The following is a 15772-nucleotide window of genomic DNA, read 5'->3' as shown; positions in this document are numbered from 1 at the left end:
AAAAAAAAGAACAAGAAGACAGGTTTTCAGGCACCCAAGTTTCTAGAGAAACATACATTGAAACTCTTTTAAGAGAACAGAAGATACAATTCGATGTTTACATTTAACACTGCATACCTCAATGTTCATCGCAGCACTGTTTACAATAGCTAGGACATGGAAACAACCTAGATGTCCATCGGCAGACAAATGGATAAGAAAGTTGTGATACATATACACAATGGAATATTACTCAGCTATTAAAAAGAACACAATTGAATCAGTTCTAATGAGGTGGATGAAACTGAAGCCTTTATACAGAGTGAAGTAAGTCAGAAAGAAAAACACCAATACAGTATATTAACGCAAATATATGGAATTTAGAAAGATGGTAACGATAACCTTTTACACAAGAGAGCAAATGAGACACAGATAAAAAGAACAGACTTTTGGACTCCGTGGGAGAAGACAAGGGTGGGATGATTTGAGAGAAGAGCACTGAAACATGTATATTACCATATGTGAAACAGATGATCAGTTCAAGTTCTATGTATGAAATAGGGCACTCAAAGCTGGTGAACTGAGACAACCCAGAGAGATGGGATGGGGAGGGAGGTGGGAGGGGGGCTCAGGATGGGGGACACATGTACACCCGTGGCTATTTCATGTCAATGTATTGCAAAAATCACCACAGTATTGTAAAATAATTAGCCTCCAATTAAAATAAATAAATTAATTTTTTGTAAATGGTTGGTACTTAAAAAAAAAAAGATCATAGATTGATTATTCATGGGCTATTAGCCTGTCTAGTATGATGTCATAAATTTTGAAGTCATAAGCACAGTTTGAGAAGTAACAAAGATTTATTTCTGCTTCTCAGAAAGCCGTGCTTCTGAATTTCAGAGACAGATGCGTTCATATTTAGATGGCTGTGCTCTAAAGTCAGGCGCATGCGCCCACAGACAGGCAACAACTTGTGGATCACTCTGGAGGCCAGGAGAGTGACAGAGATTGATAATCAGCTTCTGGAAGACCAAGGTCATGAATCAACTTGCATTGAGTGAACCCTACACTTGTCTAAAACCTGTCATTGGAGATACCAAGCTGAAAGCTGTCACTGAAACATGTTATCTTTGCAGAAGGCTGTCAAGCGTTGCAAGTCAAGTAGAAAACCGTATCAGAGAGCCCAGCAAATTGCCTTTGGCAGGCTTCCGGAATGTGGCACCAAGGTGGCACTCAACCCCCAGATCTGATTACCCCAGCAGAGCAAAGCTCTCGTCCACCACATTCAGACTGTCTGTAGAGTAATATTCCCATCACGGATCTCCAAAGGACACTCACATTTGAAACACAAAGCAGAGCTACTGTTAGATAAAATCTGAATTGTAACTATAAACACACCATCTAAACTCAGGGAGTAGAAAGGTGCAGGTGAAAAGGTGTGTACAAATAATATCACTGGTATACAAGTTTGTTCCGAGCAGATGCTCAAATGGATGAATCGAGGTACAGGAGAAGATAGCCTGCTATAATGCTCGAAGACCTGTTTATGGGGACATTATGAAAAAGATCTCGAAGCCAGGAACCACTGTGTTGAGTGGAAAACAATTCTAAGATCAAGTCAGACCAACTCAAAGCAATCAGCCACAAAAAAAATCTCTGACAAATGCTGGTTCAGAGAAAGAAAATAGAGCCCTAAAGTTGTACGTGCAGCCACTTAGATGTTTTTTTTTTTAAAGGCAACTCAGTGACCCACAACATGAATGGGACCAAAAGACAGATAATGAAGTCATTTTAGCTTCGCATGAGGGCTTCAGGCAGCCAAGGCTCCTGGAGGGACTGCTAAGAGTGCTCTGTACTGACATCCTTGGTTACAAAGGGATCGTTCCAAAGAGAGAGAGAGAGTCAGTTTTAATGGGTTGGGTTATAAGAGTAGAAAAATAAGATAAGAAAAAATACCTTTAGCACCACAGAATCCCAGTTAACACTAGGCACAAATGTAATATAACACCCACACATTTATTTTCAAATCAAACAGTGGGGCAGAGCAAGGCAATCTCTGCTACTTCCATCAACAATCTGTAACTGTTATTTGCATGGTAGTGATTAAGAGGGAAGCATTTTGCATTAGCAATTCTGAAAATGTGGTATTTCATATTTATGGACCCTAAGTGAAAGGTGAGGTAGGTAAAAGGAAGCCGGAGGATCAAACTGCTGGTCTGATACACAAAGGGATAAGACAGTGTTCATCTGTATTATAATACAAAACAAATATTAACAAGTCAAATTCTCAAGGGAGATAAGAAATGCATTTCCATCTGTGCATTTGGCACAGTGATGTCTAGTAGAAATTTCTGTAATGATAGAATGTTCTCTGACCATGCAGGCTGTTATGGTAGCCACTAGCTATACGTGGCTACCAAACATACGAAACGTGGCTAGTACAATACTGCCCAAAGAGATCTATAGGTTCTTTGAAATTCCTATCAAAATTCCAATAGCGTTTTTCACAGAAAAAGTTAAAACCATCCTAGAATTCCTATGAAACCACCTAAGACCCTAAGAAAAGGAATCCTTAGAAAGAAGAACAAAGCTGGAGGCATTATACTTCTTGATTTCAAATGATACTCCAAAGCTATGATAATCAAAACGGTATGGAACAGGCATTAAAAAAAAAACAAAACACATCAACCAATGAAATAAAATCTAGATTCTAAGAAATAAACCCACACATAGGAATATTTGCTCATAATTAAAAAAAGAGCCAAGAATACTCCACAGGAAAAGGATAGCCTCGTCAATAAATGGTGTTGGAAAAATGAGACATTCACATACAAGAATGAAGCTGGACCACTACCTTACATCCCTCATGAAAAGTAACAAAATTGATTAAAGATGTAAATATAAGACTTGAGACTATAAAACTCCTACAAGAAAACATAGGGAGAAAGCTCCTTGACATTGGTCATGTCAATGATAATTTGGATATGATGCAAGCGACAAATTTGGATATGATGCAAGCGACAAAAATGACAAAAGCAAATGCGACCAAACAAATGAGACTCACCAAAATAAAAAGCTCTGCACTGCAAAAGAAATGACCGATAAAATGAAATGGCAAAATGTTATATGCCAATTATATCTTAATGTGTGCTCAGGCGCTCAGTCGTGTCTGACTCTTTGCAGCCCCATGGATTATATCCTGCCAGGCTTCCCTGTCCAAGGAATTTTCCAGGCAAGAATACTGCAGTGGGTTGCTATTTCTGACTCCAGGGACCTTCCTGACCCAGTGATCTAATACATGTCTCTTGCATTTCCTGCACTGGAAGGGGGATTCTTTACCCCTAGCACCACCTGGGAAGCCCTATATCTTAAAGCTGAAAAAAATAAAGGCGATCCCCTACCTCTACCCTCAAAATACAAAGATCTGAACGTGTGTCTCCTCTGCTTTCCAACATTGCAGACAGATACCCTAAGAAGGCAGGAAACAAAAACAAAACTATACATGGAATAAATTTTAATCTTACTGAGCTTTAATTAATTTAAATTTAAATGTAGCTAACATATGGCTAGTGGTCACCATACTAGAACAGAGGTCTCAAAGTTCATTCTATATACTTTACATGGACTGACCCACTCAAATCTTTAACAATTCTATGAGATTGATACAATTTCATTATCCATATGCGTTTTTATCTTTATATTTTTACCCTATCATGTTGAAAAAAAAAAATCTTTAAGCACAAAGTGGTTAGGCAGTTTGCCCAAAATCACACAGCAAGCAGCCGTTCTTAAACTGAGGGTCAATTCCAGAGCTGTCACTCAGCTATACGTTCTCCATAGGAACGTGCAGAACTAAAGGAGCAAGTCATGGTTAAGGTACAGACCAGAGACACCAGCAACATTTTACACTGGCCTACAGGCAGGTAAAGAAGACGCTGTACCTGTTTTCCCTGTGTTTTTCATCCAGGTTTTGTTAGAAGACTCGTTGTCGAAGCCATCGAGTTGCAGGTCCTGGTACTCCTCACTGACGCGTGCGTGCTGGTCTGAAATGTCGATAGGCGACTGCTGACGGCCCCCACAGCTGACACTGGACGTGACCCAGTACTCAGGACCGTAGGCACCTGTTAAGAGAAAACAAGATTTCAACTCCTGTGGCTCAAAGGGCACGGAAGGAATGAATAAGACACACACAAGTCAAGCACGTCATCTGCCAATATACACTGTCCTACGTATCCCCACCCTAATGATGTTAGTGCACTGGAAAGCTATCAGCCCAAGCCACTTGCTGGGTAGGGCAACAAAAGGTAAGAAAAAAATGGTACTTGAGACAGTTTTGCTTCTTGATTTGTAATCAAATATTTGCTTTTTTTTTTCCATTACCCAATTAAGAAAATTGAGCAGAAGGGTTGTCAGAGTTATTCACATTAAAAAAAAATTGTTTTAAAAATAATTTTCCTAAAATAAACAGAGCATTTATTCACAAGAAAACACCTTCATCAATTTAACATGTTCTGCTATTGTGAACATTATATGAAACATAACTTTTTGCTATGTTTCTAGGAATTTCTGAACTGGAAAAAAAATTAGAAGCAACACAACACGGGATGAGAGTCACTACAAACAATGTAGTCAATAGGATATGGTTTTCCTTTGGCTAATCGTGAGATTTTTCAGTGTAGCCAGTTTGAACACATATGTATTAAGGCACCCACTTCCCTTTCTCAGCCCCTCTCTGTCATAGGAGATGGGGACACAAAGCTACCTTAAGACTGGACTCAGCATTCATATAAAGATTTTGGAGGGGCATATGCCACGGACATAGACAAAGAGAATGCAGCTATCATGCATAACCCTAATGAGTGTCAAGCAGGCATAGGGAGAGAAAATTTTACAACCTTCGTGACATGACAAAGCAGCAGTAGTCAACTAGAAAAAACATCATTTACTAGAGAGATTAAGATAAATTTTTTGTTTGAAAACCAGATATAGAATAGGTCTAAACTGTATAATTTTTTCAATATTCTATTTTATATTGGAGTACAGTTGATTTATAATGTTGTGTTCATTCAGGTGTACTGCAAACTGATTCAATTATATATATATATATATATATATATATATACACACACACATATATATTCTTTTTCAGATTCTTTTTGCACAGAGGTCATTAGAGAATATTGAGTAGCTCCCAGTGCTATACCATGCTGCTGCCGCTAAGTTGCTTCAATCGTGTCCGACTCTGTGCGATCCCACAGATGGCAGACCATTAGGCTCCCCTGTCCCTGGGATTCTCCAGGCAAGAACACTGGAGTGGCTTGTCATTTCCTTCTCCAATGCATGAAAGTGAAAAATAAAGTGAAGTCGCTCAGTCGTGTCCGACTCCTAGCGACCCCATGGACTGCAGCCACCAGGCCCCTCCGTCCATGGGATTTTCCAGGCAAGAGTACTGGAGTGGGTGCTTACCATAGGTCCTTCTTAATTATCTATTTTATATATAGCAGCATATAATAACTGTATAATAATTAGAAGATAAAACTTAGACTTCTCAATCAATACAGTTTAGTATGTGTATAAACAAACATATACACATACTTGTATTCCTAGCAGGTTTTTTTTTAGCTTTAAATTTCTTCACATATCAAATAAAAGAGGATGAATGGCCAAAGTGACTTTAGGTGATCAACTCATCCATGAACCCATCCCTTTCTGCCTCATTCCATACTTAGCCGTGCATGATGGAAGACAGGAGGACATCTTAGGTCTCCTTGCTACCAAGTAAAAGTCGACACCTGTGCCCAGCACCCACCACACACTCACTGACCATGGATTTCCCTACTGCCCTAAGTCTGATACAGCTCACAGCAGATACAGACAGCAGTACCATGAACAAAGAGGTGACCACAAAAACCTTTTCAGTCACAGTAATGGAAGCTTCATGGCTGCAAGAGTAACTGACAAAGCTGCCCCCAAAATGATTCAGATGCTTGATGTCTGGCAAAGAGCTCAGCCTCACTCTATGCCTGGGTCCTCTTCCCTAATCCACATCCCAAAGACTATCAGAAAGAACAAGTTCACTGATGGGCAAAGATTCAGCGACCTCAGGTCACGTTTCAAAATTACTTGTAAGTGCCAGAAGACTTTCTGCAAAAAGTTAGCATCACCACTTCCTTTACTGTAGGATTCCAGCTACATTAGGAATTGTCAAGGGCTGTTTGCTCATGTCATGTCACCTCTTGGTCGAATTCCCTAAGACTGTGTGAGATGAGTCACGAAGGAACGGAGTGTGCATGCGTATGTTTCACCTTGCATCAATATACTTGAAGAAAAAAAGAGAGGAAAGCGGACGGGAATGGCTCCAATTATCCTATTTGCTCTACATTTTCTTCCACATACCAAAAAGATTCCTTAAAAAATTGAATAAAGTGTCATTGATGTATTTGATAGCTGAACACCATGTTAATTCTGGCTAAGCTACAACTGGGCCTGTATGTTGGAAATATGGAAAGCGAAGTGTTAGAATATTGTGTGTGTGTGTGTATGTATATAATGTCTTTCAGAAACTCACTATAATAAAATTACACCTTTGAAAAAAAATGCATGGTAAAAAATCAATTCTAACACATGTGACTCCAAAGAACTAAGAACACAAGTCATCATTTGTAAAAACACCTAGACACCTGGTAGTTATCCTACCTCTAATAATAAAAAAATACTCTGTAACATCTGATAGATACTTGCCATTCACATTATTTCTCATAACCTGCCAGACATGGGTGAAATATAAGTTAGCACTCTATAAAAATATAATTAGGGTTCATATCAGGGAGATTCATTTATTCACTGGTAACAATCTGAAGATTTAAGCCAACTACCATGCTTGCTTTCACACTTCTACCCAATATCTGCTCAAGTGCAATTTTAATTGAAACTGATCTTCCACTTCAGATTTTAAATTAATTCTTCTTTGGAGTGCTTCATGCTCCAGACACCCTTGCTTTGCAAAAACCCCTTATGTCATTAGTGGAGGAAATAGAACACTTTTTCCAAGCTTGCAGGTATCGATTACCTATTCTCACGCTGAAGCACCACTGCCGTTCCACACTGTATAAATCTCTTCAGTGTTCAGACACTTTATAAAGGACGGAGAATTATATCATTAATCATTTCCAGATGCACAAGTCTCATAGCATTGAATGCTTTGTTTTTCAAAACTATGAGTAAATGCCTTTAAGCTAAAAACATGACTCAAAACAAAACCATACCACTGTGGTTAACTGAAACCTGGTTTTGAAGGAGGGAAAACAATTAGCAAGAAGCCTTCCTCTCTCAGGTCTGCGATTACCCGCCTAAAATAAGAAGAAAAAGTCATATGCATTTTTGTTTCCTCTTACTGACTCTTGCTTAGAATATCTGCATTTTAACAGCTGGACCTATTTAGAGCAGTTCACCAACTCCAACATGACAATCTAATATGCAAGGCTATCTTCTCAAAAAGGGGAGGCATGGGGCTCACAGGTAGAAACCGCAGGGTAGCTTGGCTGCCAACAGCGACTCCCTGTTCACCTGTTAAGAGTCTAGTATGAATTAGATCTGATTGAGACATACTGCCAACATATTAGTACCAAGGGAATTTAACAGTGACTTTCCCTCAATCTAGAATGAAAAATATTTTCTTTTGGGGGGGCTGGACACAAGGGAGATCTTAATTACCTGACCAGGGCTCAAACCCATGCCCCATGCAGTAGACGTGTGGAGTCTTAGTCATTGGACTGCCAGGGAATTCCCAGTATTTTCCTTTTAATAAATTCAATGAATACATCTGAAACTCCTGGCTGAAGGTTTGACCTCAGTGTAAATATCCCCTTGTCAAGGAGGCTTTCATAAGAAATGCACAGGATTCTGTATTCTCCTGGCAATGGGTTCTTGTTTTCCTAAGGATGTCTGATCATGAATGTAATTATTTACTCTTTAGTGTCTGGCTTCCCCACCAGCTCATTACTCTATGAGAACAGGTTCCTTCTCTACGTTGTTTGACTTGATTCTACTGTCTAGCATAGAACCATATGGACAATGAGCTCCTAGTATACATATTTTTACCACAAACACATAAATTGGAAGATGACATTAAGCAATCTTCCATAGGTCTATCTTCTCATGACATGTTCTCTGTCATTACTTTGGTTTTAATTCTACACTTCTATCTGCTGATTTCTTCCTAAGTCTTCATTTCCTGGACTCAAGATGTCAGCTTTCAAAGTAAACACTCGTTTCTTCATTAAGATATTACATTAATCTGAACAGTGATACAGTAACACTGTATTAGCAAAGACATGATATGCAGGATAGAATCTATGTGCAAACTTAACAAGTCCACCAACAGCAATTAAAGTTTTTTAAAAGAAAGGATAAAACTTTACTTTCTAAACCTTTTGGGAAACGATTATTCTCAAGACGCTCGTTTTTTCTACGCTTTAGCAGAGCTCTCTAATCAAAGGTCAATCAAGGAGGAAACTTAGTCTTGCTCATTACTTCATCACCAAAGTCACTTCAACACTGACTCAACAAATGCTCAGTACCAGGCTCAGTGCTAAGAAATGGTGGTTGGGGGGCAGAGATGCGACGGATGCCTCTGTCAGCTCATCTGTACAACAAACGGGGAACATCAGTGATTTGACTTCAAACGCTGATTACGAGGATCAGATGAGATAATCCACAGAAGATACTCAGTATAAGAAAAAAACAATAGAAACTCAGTATGTGGTGGCTGGTGTGATTATCGCCACTGTTACTGTGTTATAAAACACATAGCAATCCCTCAAGAGCCCGACCATATATAATGAAGGAAGTAACTGTGCACCCAAGCAAGGGCTAAGGTAGGTGGAGGCAGGCATTAAGCGCTACACAGGGAGAGAGGAGAGACACCTGAAGGAGAGAAATTTACATCAGAAGTGGAGAGAAATTCAGTAGGTCCAAGTGCTTCCGGCATAGGCAGAGGACAAGAGTCAGAAGGACAGCTGACCCCTTCAGGAAGTGAAGTTTAATCCTAGCACCTGCTGCATTTAGGGACTAGCTTCCCAAGAATAAGGCAGAAAAGGAGAGAAAGGCAACTTCTCAATGGAGAAGCCTGGTAAATAGCATCTCAGCCAAGTGGTGGAGGTCAACCCCATCTTTGGTATCACGGATTATCACGCACATCCTGTTAGGATGTGGTAAGAAGGGTACAGAACCACTCTTGGATTCTTTTTTAAAAATCCATAACCCCCATGATGAGGAAAACATCAGACAAACCCAAACTGAGGAACGGAACATTCTACAAAACACTTGGCCGATAGTCCTTTAAAAACCTTGAGGTAATGACAAGCAAGGAAAAACAATAAAAACTGTCACAGACCAAAGAAGATTTAGGAGCCGAGACCAAAACTGCAATGTGGTATTTGAGACTGAAAATGGAACCAAACATGGAAATTAGTCAGAAAACCCATGAGCTCTGAATAAAGGTTGGAAGAAAGAGGAAGACATATTTATGAAACTCACAGACAGCAAATAAAACCTAAGTGTTGTTAAGTGGGCTACATTTTAATATCTAGATTTTACTGACTTTACTGTTACATATTTGGGGGTAGCTCTATGGCCTAGCGGATGAAGGAGATGGATACTGATTTACAGATAACGCTGTGTTTATTGTCACACCCTCTTTGTAAGAAAGAAATTTGCACAGAGCAATGCCAAAGGAAAAGAGAGGTGGCCTAAAGAAGGATATTTCATTATTTAAGGTTACATAAAAACCTCCAAAAAAGTTGGACAAACTATAGCTAAGGGAAAACATTATTAATTTACGGCTTATTTGCACATGAAAAGAACCCACCTCTACCTCCATGGTGTACCATTAACAAGTCACTGTATTTTCTCATTTTGAGATGCTTACAACGCAGTAGACTAGCACCAAGAAGACATATTTCTACAGGAGGGTAAATAAATCACACAACTGGAGATTAATTCCAACTGGCCTGTTTAAGGTAGACAATTCCCCATGTGAAAATAATGGCAAATACTGTAAATCTGGGTTCACGTCTGAGGTCCTGCTTAATGGGCACTGCTTCTTTAAGGCATATTTAAGAACTTGGTTGACATGCATAAATTCTGAACCCAAACTAAGCTAATGTGTTCAAAGAAAAATAAAAATCTGAGAGACACATCTCAACCCCCTCCACATCTCCAACAATATTACTTGAAAAATGAAGAGGAGCAAATATACCTGGTTAGCAGTACGACTTTTCTGTAGTGTAAGTAAACCATCTCACTTCAATGTAGCTCACTACTAACACCTGAGCTGAGAAAAAGAGATAAAAGTGCTATTTTTAGAGCATATAAATCATACTTTTGTCTAAAAGCAAAGAATTTCAAATGTCTATGATTTGTATTCCAAACAATGGTTTATTTAAATACCTAAGAGATTCTTTGCAGAAAATAAGCATACACCTTGAATTTATTTTACTAATAACACATCCAAATAATGGTTTCTATTCACTAATGAAAAGCCATTAAAAATAATGAATTCTGTCTAAATCTAATTAAAAACAAAGCTAATATACATGTTATATGTTGTTACTAGTCAAATATGCTTATTAATGCCTCCCTCAAGGAATTTACATTAAAAGCATTACCTTGATCCAGGCATCTTGGTGTCTACTTTTAACCAACAGCAACAATCCAAAAATAATATATGTTCATTTTTAAACCTAACAGTATAATTAATGTTTTTTCTCCCAAATCTAAACCACGTATTTAAACTGTTCTATTTTTTAATTAAAAAAGTTTATGGGTCTTAACTTAGGATTCTTCTGCATTTTCCACCCCTGGTAGCTAACTACGTGTTGTAAGTTAAACACTGTATACATGAAAAATGGAAAAAGGACTAAAAAGCATTCATGTTACTGATCTCTAGATCATCTCTAAAACTCCAAAGAGTTCTAAATATTACAAGAATACTTCCTGTAACACCTGAAAGAATCAAACAGGCATATTAAATTTTGCTGACATTTTAGCTAACATTCACTCTCACTGTATACAGTCCTGAAAGTAACCACAAGGATCTGGTGAGGATTACACAAATAATTACAGAGTGCATCCACCAGTACATGGCACATACTAATAGAGCTCGGTAAGCGTGATTATCTGTACTTTCACCTGGAAACCACAACCAAAACTAAATTCTGGATGATGTGACCCTGCTCCAGGGCTCCAAAACTAGCACCTGATCGCTTATCTGGCCCTTGGTTTAATTCCATTGTCCTTGACAAGAGACTGACTCAGGAAGGAGTGTTAATCCAGGACTAAACCACTGAGTAGAGGGGATTTTCCTGCTCAGAGGAAATGTTTTAGGTATGAGGTTTAGAGAAGACTCTTGAGAGTCCTTTGGACTGCAAGGAGATCATACCAATCAATCCTGAAGAAAATCAGTCCTGAATATTCATGGGGACTGATTCTGAAGCTAAAATGCCAACACTTTGGCCACCTGATGCAAAGAGCTGACTCACTGGAAAAGTCCCTGATGCTGGGAAAGATTGAAGGCAGAAGGAGAAGGGGACGACAGAAGATGAGATGGTTGGATGGTATCACTGACTCAAAGGACATGAGTTTGAGCAAGCTCTGGGAGTTGGTGATGGTCAGGGAAGCCTGGCATGCTACAGTCCATGGAGTTGCAAAGATCTGGACACGACTGAACTGAACTGAATTGATAGGATTCAATCTAACCTTTGCCGACAAAGGTCTGTATATTCAAATCTATGGCTTTTCCTAGTCATATACAGATGTGAGAGGTGAATCATAAAGAAGGGTGAGCATGAATAATTGATGATTTTTAAATGTGGTGGTGGAGAAGACTCTTGCGACTCGCTCCCTTGGACTGTAAGAAGACCAAACATGTCAATCTTAAAGGAAATAAACTCTGTATATTCATTGGAAAGACTAATGGTGAAGCTGAAGCTCCAATACTGTGGCCACCTGATGCAAAGAACTGACTCATTGGAAAAGACCCTGGTGCTGGGAGAGACTGAAAGAAAAAGGAGCAGGGGACAGCAGAGGATGAGATGGTTAGACAGCATTGCTGACTCGATGGACATGACTCTAAGCAAATTCCAGGAGATAATGAAGGGCAGGGAAACCTGGCATGCTGCAGTCCATCGGGTCCCAAAAAGTCAGACACGACTCAGTGACCGAACAACAACATTTAAATCCAGGCTCCAGATTTTAGTTCTGAGTCTGAGGGAACAACCTTCTTCCTCCCTGAATGGGAACAGAGAAGAGGCGAGGAATGGACTGACTTGGAACCAAGACTGAATGGGGTGGAGGCCAAAGCTGACAAGGAAAAAGGCAGGCGGTGAGGAGAAGGGACAGGACCTGACCGAACAAACGCTGAGATTCAAATTTGATCTCTAGACTTCTCAATTTTAAGTGTCTTTGTAGTCAAAACTTCTTGATTAGGCTTTCTGCTATTTGTGACTGAAGAAATATAGGAGATAATCAGAATGTTAGTTTAAAAATACCAACAGTTAAATCACTCAGCGCTTTCCACATTCATCACTAGGAAGAAAATGTCAAATTATAAAGATAAAAATCAGGAACGCATGCTGGATGGAATGTATAAGGATAACATCACCTGATTCCCCTTCCTTCCTTTCCTCTCTCCCTAGAGGAGAGGATAAACTTGGGTAAGGCTTTTAAGATCTCATTTAGACAAAAGATGAGGTCCTGAAGTCCCTGGCTATGAATTCACAGTGCGTAACAGAGGTCATGAGACAGGAATCCCTGACTTAATGGGACCAGATGCCTCTCTCTGAAGTCTGCGGCCTCAGAGACAAGACACAACACAAGTCACTACCTAGGAAAGACCTGCCAAGGTGACCACGCATGATTCCCAAAGGCCACAATTTCATCTCAGGGTGGGGCAAACAAGACAATTAGGGTCTAGTTCAGTCTGGCTCAGACAGTGCTGGGACTTCCTATCTTTTAGTGGAAGGCCTTTTTCACACCATTTCTCTCTACAGCAACCACCTAGTCTCACACTGTTGTAGAACAGAAGCTACTTCAGCTTATGAGAAATCCCCATCATGAGAAGGAACTGGGAAACATTTCCAGACACAGTTTAGGAGTTCGGTGCTTGCAAGGGCTAAGAGTGTACAGACCAACCCCGTGATATAAGGGCTGAGAGGAAAAGAACAAGGAATTAAAAATCATTTTATGAGGTGTTCACTCAACAGCTGAGCTGGGGTGGAGGGGGTGTGTGGGTCTGGGAAGCACTTCAGAGGGTACAGACAGGATGATTCACACCCTTCCTGCAACAACTATAAAAGGAGGAATGTATGCTCCAAAATGTATTAACTATTGAGTGCCATCTGGGGAAATGTCTAGACGTAAAGTGCCACGTTTACGAGGTGAAGCCAAAACAACATGATGGATTCTGTGCCTCCGTGACATGTTGTGAATAGTTCACTTCAACTTACACTCTCCTCTATTTCAATCAATTTATCGTGTGGGTAACATCCAAAGAAGGGGATCTATACGGAAAACCTGGAGAAATCCGCACAACTGACAGTGAAGAAACGAACACGAACTCCTTTCAGTTCATCAAATCACAGGACACTCTGCTAACTTAGCTATTTAAAATAGTCTCCTCATCCAAGCTGTATTTCCTTGACCTCATGCATTTCTCTTTCCAGTATACGGTTTGTGAGAAAATAACCTCCATGATGTTAAATACTTGACTACTTGGTTCATGCAGTACACAGAAGGCACTCAGTAAGTATCAAAAGGGCCAGCATTAAGGTGAAGCCCTCACCAAAACTTAGTTATCAAAACAGATAATATTCCAATGAAGTATTTTAAAGTTTGAAGTGAATGCAAAAACAAAACAAAAAAACCCTATGATGAGCAAAATATTAAAAAAAAAATAAACATATTATCATTAACAAAGTCCTGTACAAAGTCCTACTGGAGGCTGAAGCAAAAGGCAAAACCAGCGATTGCAAATATTGCATTAAAATGTAATTTCTCTTTATTACTGAGGTTTTTTTTTTGACACTCTAGTCCCAGCCCAACTAAAAATGACTGAGTGATATTTAATAGTAAAGAAAGAAAGAAAGAAAAAGTCACTCAGTCATGTCTGACTCTTTGCAACCCCAGGGACTGTAGCCTACCAGGCTCTTCCGTCCATGGGATTTTCCAGGCAAGAATACTGGAGCAGGTTGCCATTTCCTTCTCCAGGGGATCTTCCCAACCCAGGGATTGAACCCAGGTCTCCTGCATTGTAGGCAGACGCTTTAACCTCTGAGCCACCAGGGAAGTCCTATTTAATAGTATACAGCCATCAAATGACATCATTAAGGAGAATCCATTTGGAGAACAGTCGCTATGTGCCAGGCATCATGATGAGACATGTTATATCTTATCTTCTTTGAGCCTTTAAAAAACTTGTCTCAAGTATACATGTTTCTGTTTCTCAGGTTAAGAAACTGAATCTCAGAAGCCAGGAAACTTGCCCTCACATAGTGACAGACCATAGAGTCAATTCAGATATATGGGAATAACCCATACTATAAAACAAGAGTTCACAAACTATGGCATGTTTTTGTAAACAAAGGTTTATTGGAACAGCCACAGCCATTCACATATGTATTATCCATGGTTTTTTCCAGACTGTAACTCCAGAGTTAAAGTCTTAAGAGAGACCAAAAAAAAAAAAAAAACCCTCTAAAATATTTACCATCTAGCCTTTTGCTTATAAAATGAAAAAACTGGCAATGATGTAAATATCCAAGAGTAGGGGCTTGCTAAGCAAACTTCTACATATTTAACAGTTCAAAAGTAGACAAAGCCTATTCTCAGATAAATTCCCAATGGTTGCAAGTTTTAAATATTTAAAATAAGTAAAAGTAAAAGCAGCAGTTGTGAGGAAGTTTGAAGAAGGAAAAGTATTTCTACATATGTAAAATCCTAAGCATCAGGAAGACTAATAAAATCAAATATATTGAAGAAATATTTAATTTTCTGATAGCAGAATGCACCATAAGAAACAACTAAAAACAAATGATCTGCAAAACCATTTGCAATTCAAACCACAAAAAAGGAAAATGTCTTTATATATTATACCAAGGGATTCTGCTGCTAAGTCATGTCAGCCATGTCCGACTCTGTGCGACCCCATAGACGGCGGCCCACCAGGCTCCCCTCCCTGGGATTCTCCAGGCAAGAACACTGGAGTGGTTGCCATTTCCTTCTCCAATGCATGAAAGTGAAAAGTGAAAGTGAAGTCGCTCAGTCGTGTCCGACTCTTCGCGACCCCATGGACTGCAGCCCACCAGGCTCCTCCGTCCACGGGACTTCCCAGGCAAGAGTACTGGAGTGGGGTGCCATTGCCTTCTCCATCAAGAGATTCTAGAAACTGATAAACCCAAAACCAGACATAAAAATGGGCAACAGATATGAATCAACAGTAGAAATAAAAAAGGAAAACACAAATGGCTCCTAACACAAGAAAAGCTGCTCTGCCACACTAATAATAAGAAACACAAATTAAAATTGCATAGATGCATTCTTTTACTCACTCAATCTGTAAACACCAAGATGTTTGAATATACACCGATATGTTCGAATAAGTACATTTATTTATGCCACAGAGAGAAACAATCTTCATAAAAAAAAATTGGATAACAAGTATTTAAAGGAAATGGATTCCCAGGTGGTGCCAGTGGTAAAGAACACCTCTGCCAACGCAGGAGATGCAAGATAT

General features: G+C 39.4%; 1 protein-coding gene across 3 annotated transcripts in view; it reads right to left on the bottom strand.

Moving 5' to 3' along the window:
• The window catches only part of PTPRG (protein tyrosine phosphatase, receptor type G), a 775368-nt gene that overhangs the window by 327940 nt on the left and 431656 nt on the right, over positions 1-15772 (bottom strand). For all 3 annotated transcript variants that reach the window (XM_027522433.1, XM_027522432.1, XM_027522435.1), the window contains exon 3: positions 3924-4103. In XM_027522433.1, coding sequence (XP_027378234.1) covers positions 3924-4103 — 180 coding nt within the window. The remainder of the gene's footprint in view (positions 1-3923; positions 4104-15772) is intronic.

This window comes from Bos indicus x Bos taurus, chromosome 22 (genome assembly GCF_003369695.1).
Source record: "Bos indicus x Bos taurus breed Angus x Brahman F1 hybrid chromosome 22, Bos_hybrid_MaternalHap_v2.0, whole genome shotgun sequence".
Classification (NCBI taxonomy): Eukaryota; Metazoa; Chordata; class Mammalia; order Artiodactyla; family Bovidae; genus Bos; species Bos indicus x Bos taurus.
This window is presented reverse-complemented; position numbering and strand designations above follow the sequence as displayed.